General features: G+C 34.2%; 1 protein-coding gene across 1 annotated transcript; it reads left to right on the top strand.

Annotated features, from left to right (window-relative positions):
• The first annotated feature begins 1,353 nt into the window (after positions 1–1,353).
• On the top strand, positions 1,354–6,306 carry LOC129003473 (pickpocket protein 28-like). The gene is made up of 7 exons (XM_054431768.1): positions 1,354–1,418; positions 2,169–2,375; positions 3,113–3,275; positions 3,814–3,962; positions 4,285–4,432; positions 4,990–5,208; positions 6,199–6,306. Exons 1-7 carry the CDS (start codon positions 1,354–1,356, stop codon positions 6,304–6,306), a joined length of 1,059 nt encoding a protein of 352 aa, XP_054287743.1.
• Positions 6,307–8,165: the final 1,859 nt, after the last annotated feature.

Below are 8,165 nucleotides of genomic sequence, written 5' to 3'. Positions count from 1 at the left end.
TAGCAAACATTTACCCCCCAAAGTCAGACAACAAACTTCAATATTGATTAGCAAGTAAGCTCGTAAAGAAGTTCATCAGTCTTTGAAAAAGTGTCTCACAAAATGCCAGGGACCAACTCTAGGTCAAGACAAAAACAATGGGACACAGTTCTGAAACAGTCCAAACATGTTCTGCTCAAGTCAAGTAATAGTAAGTAAAAATTTTAAAGTTACATTTTATGTGGTAGTTGCTTTACATAACGTACCATGCTTTGCGATAATGGTAAGAGCTTATAAATCCAAAAATGTCTTTCAAATTGCAGCAAAAAACTAGATTTACCATGGCTTGAATTCTACCTATCTACAATAAATATGAAGTCATTAAAGAATAAAAACAAAGTTTACTTTGGTTATCATCGAAGAATTTAACTTCCGTCAAATGTACAAACTCTAAAAAAAAAATCACTTAAATTATACTTGAATTGTATAGCGCATGAGAAGTTAAAATGTAAATGGAAACATTGTAATATTCATATTTTCCATGAAAACCAATCATTAAAATAGTTATTTCAGCTGAACATGATAATACTGATATGCCCAAGGGTAGAGTTATATTTTAAGATTGGGAATACAACACAATCCTCTTCCTCTTTACAGGCATATGAAGATCAGTTTTTCGAAAAACATGAGACGATTTGCCAAAAAAATAAATGCAAATTATAGATTATTTATTAATGGAAGAATTTTTAAAGGATAAAAGACTAATCCTTTGGGTGGGTGTAAAAGAGATGGTGTATGCAGTCCCCAAAAATTCAAAAATTCAAAATTCTTTCAAAACTTGATGGGCCTTCTATTATTCACTTACCAAATATATATTTTTTAAAATAAAAGGTATGAGCAATCTGATCAATGCTTTCTCCCATTATCTTGTTAACGACCCTTATTACGGGTAAGCAGTGGGAGTAACTATACTTTGGAAGAAATAAATTACAGAAGCTGCAATAGCTTTTAAATCGTGATTTTTTTATAACACTGGGGGTTTTACTACAAATTTTGTTAACATGTTAAAGGACTAAAGCATACAAAATTTTAATCAAAATCGTTCAAAAAGTTTTTGTGTTAATCCAATTTTTCCGTTATTTATTTATAGGGTTTTAAAGAAAATCAATAAAAATCGGGTAAAACACGTGGAGATACCATGAATTAGTTACCACATATACCAAAAAATAATAGATAAATTCACAAAACTGCACCCATGCCACCACTACAGCTGTTCACCTCATCTAGATAAATATACTTGTCCATCTGTAGCTCATGAAACTTGCAGGAAACAGATCATGGAAGTGTGTTTTGAGTCGGTTAGGTCGCACATACATGGAGTCTTCCTCAGTCCACTGTCTACGTTACCTAATACATCCAGAGTGCCCTCCCATCCACAGGCAAGTGAAGATCTCTAACAAAGATTAAACTCAAATCCTGTTCAGTGACTTTGACTCTACAGTAATCCTGTAATCCTTACTAACCAACAACTAACGTTTGAACGACATCCAAGTTTTGAAGGTCATAATTAAAATTAGAACTATAGAATCAGCGCTTTGAAATGTTATACATAAGAATTATCTTCGGTTTTTGAACAAAATATTAACAAAGATATCTCAATCAGTTTTCATGATCCCTTAGTTTCTTCTGCATTTTAACAAACAGTTTTTTATTCATAGGAAGGGCTCGATTTGGTGGGAGAAAACAGTTCAAGATTTTTGACATAACGCCTATACAAAATAATACTAAATCTTTGTACTGTTTTTCTGATATTTGTTGTACTGAAAAAAAGAAAACATCCTGTTGTGATCTCTAAAGAAATTAGAGAGTTTGATAAGGATAAAGAAAAGAGGTAAACAGAAGTAGGATGTAGGTTATATGGATAAAATATTTTGATAAAAACAATGTTTAGAGGACTTTCAAACTCAATTTTAGTGCTAGTTATAACAAAAACTGATTCTCAGTAGTAACCCAGCACTTTCCCTGAAAAACGGTGATACCGGTACCATGAAATGAAATGCCTTCAGATAGGTACTGACACAGTTCTAATAGCTCCCAGAAATTATAACCCCAGCACCTAAAACGATCACAGTAGAAACCTATAGAACCATTTACTACTGGTATTGCTTAAATACTTGTGTGATCCCCAGGTTTGGATGGGGTATAGTGTTCCTGCTCACTGTGGTAGGTGCTGTTATCTCGATAACCGGTTCCTACTTCTCCTTCGTAGAGTCTCCAGTGGTGATGACAGTAGACACAAGTTCCTATCACATGTCCAACATCCCTTTCCCAGCTGTTACTGTGTGCAATGTCAACAAGATGAAGCGGTCCAGTGTGCTCCAGCTGGCGAGGATCATGTAAGATGAAATCCTTGAATAAGTTGATTTATTGGATGTGGCAGGTTATTTAAGGTTCCCTATTTGGAGAGATTGCGAACTTTGGTCAACATTTGGATGAGGTAGAAAAACTATATGTATTGTATAGTTTCTAAGCTAGATGTCAATTGATGAAAAATAACATTTGGAAGATGGTCTGTATGATGGAACCTGTCTTCTGACCCTATGTCTACCTGGGGGCTGGCCTGTTTCTCAAACCATTGGCCAGCCCCCAGGTAGATGAAGGGTCCAAGTTGTAAAAAATCCTCCTTACATTTAATTATTTCAAAGGTACGAGCCAATGAAGATCAACATTGGACATACATTGATTGGACGAATACTCTGACACTTCACTGCTTCATGATTGAACGTTTGTAATTCCCCATTTCAAATTCCAATAGATACATCCAAAATTTAGTACAAAAGCAACTGAGCAATGTTATGCTACCATACTGTACCATACTGCTCACCCTTACTGTGGCCACCAAAACCTTGTTTAAAAAAATAAATTTGATTTCATCCTCATAAGATGAGTAAATGACATGGTATGATCAAATCACTCCATAGTTACTGAGCTCCAAGGATTAATAATCACAATAAGAGGATGAAATACTATATTTTGTTAATCAAAATCTCCCTAAAAAATACTAAATTCGATGAATGAAGCAGAGATTCTATGACCTGACATACATTTACATGTTACGTGACGTGTTTAGTAGCTCGGAATGCGGTGAGATGACGCCTCAGGAAGTGTTTGACTCCATGGGAACTCTGGGTAACTTGTTTGACAACCAATACAATCGCAGAACTGACACCCGATGGATGCACAAGCTACTGGTAGACGCTGGCATGGAGGACCAAGTCAGGGCTATATTGGAGGAGGTGAGATTTGCGTGGAACCTCAACAGAGATATGTGAACTCAAACAAAGTTTGAATTATATCAGCTAAAAGTTGAATAGATTAAACCTTTACATAAAATAAAGAGTTGGTAAAATATCATTAAATGAATAATAACCATGAAAAAACATGTCTTCCTTCACCCAAATATTTATGGCTAAATATTTTTACTAATATTTCACAGCTCTGATTGAATATATTCCAGTATTCCACAGTTGCACCTGGCAACACTCATTATTTCAAAAGTCTGTCTATATATGCTTTAACATTTTTAATTTATGTCTGTAAACATCCCAACATTTCTGAGGTCTATTTGCATACATTCAAACTTGTAACAATTCAGCTTCTATGTTTACATCCTAACATTTCTCAGCCTTAACTTTTCACAGCTAAATACCAACAACATTTCACAGTACTGTATGTACACAAGCCACCATTCCACACTGTTTTCGTAAACATCCCAACATTTCGCATTTCAAAGTACAATCATTTCACAGCTGTTTTCACACTTACATTTCCCAGCTGGCTCCCAGCTGTGATGAGATGCTGAAGGCTTGTTCCTGGATGGGTGCGAGTGTTCCCTGCTCCTCTTACTTCACTCCGTTACTCACAGTGGAAAATGGCTTCTGTTGCGTCTTCAACTTCAACATGAGTTTTGAAAACTTACTACCGTAAGTTAGAAACCAATCACATTTTTTTCAAATCTTCCATTAGATCAGACCTTCCATTAGATTATTTATGTTTGTACTGTGTTATATATCAACTTCTATTAGATTGAGTTGAAACATTTCTAGTTAGGACGAAGGTTCTATCACAAACTGGCCAAGAGAGCTAGTCGACTAAGTTCTTTTTCTTTTTGCTATAAAACTGTCTAGAACTTTTACAAGAGAGAATGTCAACTTCATTGAAGTTTTTTTAAGATCAAAAGAAAAGATTTTAACATCGGAAACCAGAAACCATGATGAAGTTGTAATCTTTTTACACATTTTCCAGAGAGTACTTTAACGACACTGAAGAGATTAACAACGAGCCTCCGATCACACACCATATGACTCTTGGAGTGATGCAAGGTCTCTCGGTCTATCTGGACTTGGGCATTGACGAGTACTACTTTACATCACTGCCTACGTTCGCTGCCAAGGTATGAGACCAGGCTCCAAGATGTTTCTTATGAAAATATAAGGGTTTAAAAAAAAATTGCAATAACTTTTGAACTGTAGTTTAGTTTTTAGTGTTGGGGTTTGTGCCATTTTCTTCATGGTTAAAAGGAATGAAATACAACAAAATTGTTGTTACCACAGTTCTTGCGATAATCATATGTTTGTTATTTTATGGGCTTACACATAGAAAATGTCACAAAAATCGGACCATACCGGTTATGGTTCGTCTGTAGCTCTGTAGGGCCTACTCATACTTACACACATTCAAAGATATCACTTTTAAAAACCACTTTAGTTGGGTTAAGGAGGACCCAAAGTGTATATTTCCACACAAAATTCAAACTTAAAAAAAAAAAAAAAAAAAAACATAAAACAATACTTTTCTATAACTATAAGTGTACAGGAGAAGAAAGGAAGAGAACTCTGGTTACAGGTGTAGGTGCAACTACTTTCCTAAAAGCAAATTTGCTCATTCTCCACTAAAAGGAAATTCTATGAAACAATTACAAGCTGTTTTAATTGTGAAATTTTACCTCAGGTAATAGTGTCTTCATCACAAAGCTTCCAGGACTCTCTCAACGGAGACACGATCGAGACTTTGGTTCCTCTAGGCACAGAAGTTTACATGAGACTAGAAGCCGACTCTACCTTCGCTGACCAAGACGTGATGGAGTGGCCGTTTGAGAAGCGGAAATGTCACTTTCATCACGAGAAAAAGGACCACTTCAAAGGATTCTACACCTTCCCTTCCTGCCTGGTGAGTTGTCGGGTTAGAAACATCACGAGAAGTTGTGGGTGTCTGCCGATCTTCATGCCGAAGAAAAATGACACTGGCACGGGTAAGAGGTTAGACTTTCCGAAAGCTTAAAGGGTGGAATAAATACTAGATTAGCTATACAAATGGATAGTATACTAGAAAAACATCATTATTAGGCTTTGAATAAATAGTTAAAGAAATAACTGGTCTCTGCATTGACTTTTGTAAACTGAAATAGACATTCCATCTGAATGGACCAGCTGTCCCAAATTATTTATTCGTAAAGAGCGTAGTTGAGAGCCAGTCACAGGTTGTGCTACTGTCTAAAATTGTGTTTTTACCTTTTATTGTTATAGGTATAGTTGACATAAAATATGTTAAAGTTTACAACAAGTCATCCTATTAGTTTGACTTGATTAAAAAGTATGCATAAGCAACATAAATCGGCAATTTACATCAGCGCAATCTGTCGGTAGCTCTCTTCAACTACGCCCATTTTGATAAGAAAACTGGCAACAACCTTGATAATTATCATAGGGATGGAATGACTAGTTCTATCAATTATCAATCATTGAGATTGTCAAAGGTCTTAGTAAGTAACAAAGCTACACAAGGCATCGTAACTCTGTTGCACTCATCCTTCATTCATATTTGGGTTTACGTATGAGTTGTTTCCATCGTGGTAATGGTAATCAAACGGTTTACTGTTCTATCATAACATAACTATCTCTTTAACAAATGAACTATTTTATCAGCAATAACTTTTTTATTTATAAATTTTTCAGCCCTCCCCCATTGCAACCTGGCAGACCTTCCATGCTTGGCAAAAACCAAACGTAAGTAAATATGTTTGACTAATTTTTGAATTTTTATAGCAGCAAAACTGTGCAAAAAATGTTGCAAAAGACTAATGTTGGATAGTTAAATAAGTTTTCTGAGAATTAATACAACAATTAAGTATACTTAAAATACTCAACGTTTCATTTGTAGGTATTTGGTCGAGCGATCCGGTCGGAAACAGCAGGGTTAATCAATGTGATTGTTGGCCGGCCTGTAATCAAGATCGGTACTCCTTGCGAACATGGCAGTCCCAACTAACCAAGACTAACTTCCGTACTACGTAAGTGGAAGACATTGCTACGAGAACATGTTGACAAGTTTACATAGATACAAGTTTACTTTGGCTCCCAAAACAGTCACAAACTAACCAAGAATAACTTTTGTACTACATAAGTGCTAAGTAATTTCAAACAGAAATAGATCATACGATTATTTATCACTACTGAGTTCTAAATTTAATTTGATCAAGACCACTGACAGTGGCAAAATTGTTTCAGACGGATAAATTTAACAAGCAACTCCGCAGTGTTTCATCTATTCTCAGGAATAACGCACACAACCCGGTTCCGAAACGACATCTTGATAAGGGATTCACAGCTGTACAGTAAGTTGGACATTTATGATTTATAAAACAATGTTACAAAATAAAACAAATGACAATGTTAAAGATGTTACATATAAATTCAGTTTCACATTAACTTTGAACCCTACAAATAAACAATAAGAATTATTGTAAATTAAAATTTAAATTGTTTCATTTACGGTTGTTGAATGTGCAAATGTTGGCTAAATGTTTATCTTTTGGTTTAGGGTAAATTTGATGGTTTATGCTTTATTCTTTAATCGAGGTTAATCAGTAATTGACATGTACATCTTTCTATTTTGTTTTGCTGATTTTAAGTTTAATTCAAATTTTTAGATTCTGAAATGAGATACCACTGGGCTATCAAAAGGTCAACATTAATTAGGTACAACAAGACCAAGGTTTGGACCATTCCTCTTACAAAATAAATAAACAAAATACCAACACCTACAAACATTATTATTTTACTTTGGCATTTGGTTTTAATAATTTTTTTCATTCCAGGTAATCTGGCTGGACTACTTTCATTATTCCTTGGTTGCAGCTTTATGAGTGTTTTTGAACTGTTTTATTTCCTTTTCATTCGACCTATAGCTGAGAAATTCTTTTTGAAGTCAAACGATGCAAATCTTGAAAGAGAAGTAGAAGACTACCACCTATACTGGACCGAAATGACTACAAAGAAAGCTAAAATGCCACAGATTAAAAGCAGACCTTACGTTCTGTATTGATGTAAATTGATACAAAATTACGAATACAGTAATTAGTTAAGACGAGTTTGATTTAATTCAGGAAAACCAGACTAACAATAGTTTTATTCACTGTTGACTTGTAGGGTCAAATTATGAAGTATATGAAGAAAAATTAGATGTACCTTATATTGAAAGCTCTTTAATTACAAAGTCGTACCAAGTAATTTTGGTAAAAAATTAATGTTTAAATACATAATGGATTGAAATGTTTTATTGAACTATCTTTAACCTTATGTGTATTAAATTATACATAAAAGATAAAAAAATAAAGAATGGAATGCAGCTTAAGAAATACAGTTTGAAATATAAGAACTCAACTGAGCTTTTTAGTTGTACCACATAGGCTACAACTTTAGTCCTTGGATAGTTTGTAAAATAAATTACAGAATACTCAGTATGGAATGGATGCCAATCTTCTGCTGATCTTTAAAATCTTTTGTCTGGAAATATTTGTCAGTGAAATGAAAATAGATTGATATTAAAATGAAAGAATGGCTGAAATATATTGATTGAAAAATAGTACTTACTACCACTACTTACCCAAAGACCTAATCATATTGTTCAGTTTTTAATTTTTAAGCAATAAAAGTGTTTTTAACTTTAATGTTGGGGTTTTGCTTCATATATCACTACCGTACTTAAACACTATGAAAATGTACTAAAGCATGAGCTGCATAATACAAACAAAAAAGCTGATATCACAAAACTTATTTTTTAAGCACAGTGTTGCATAGATAATAATACTAGGCCTACAGTAAAATGATAAGTGGTTAACAAACTAC

This window comes from Macrosteles quadrilineatus, unplaced genomic scaffold (assembly GCF_028750875.1).
Source record: "Macrosteles quadrilineatus isolate MER2022 unplaced genomic scaffold, UCM_ALF_1.0 Scaffold_9__3_contigs__length_116548681, whole genome shotgun sequence".
Taxonomy (NCBI): Eukaryota; Metazoa; Arthropoda; class Insecta; order Hemiptera; family Cicadellidae; genus Macrosteles; species Macrosteles quadrilineatus.
This window is presented reverse-complemented; position numbering and strand designations above follow the sequence as displayed.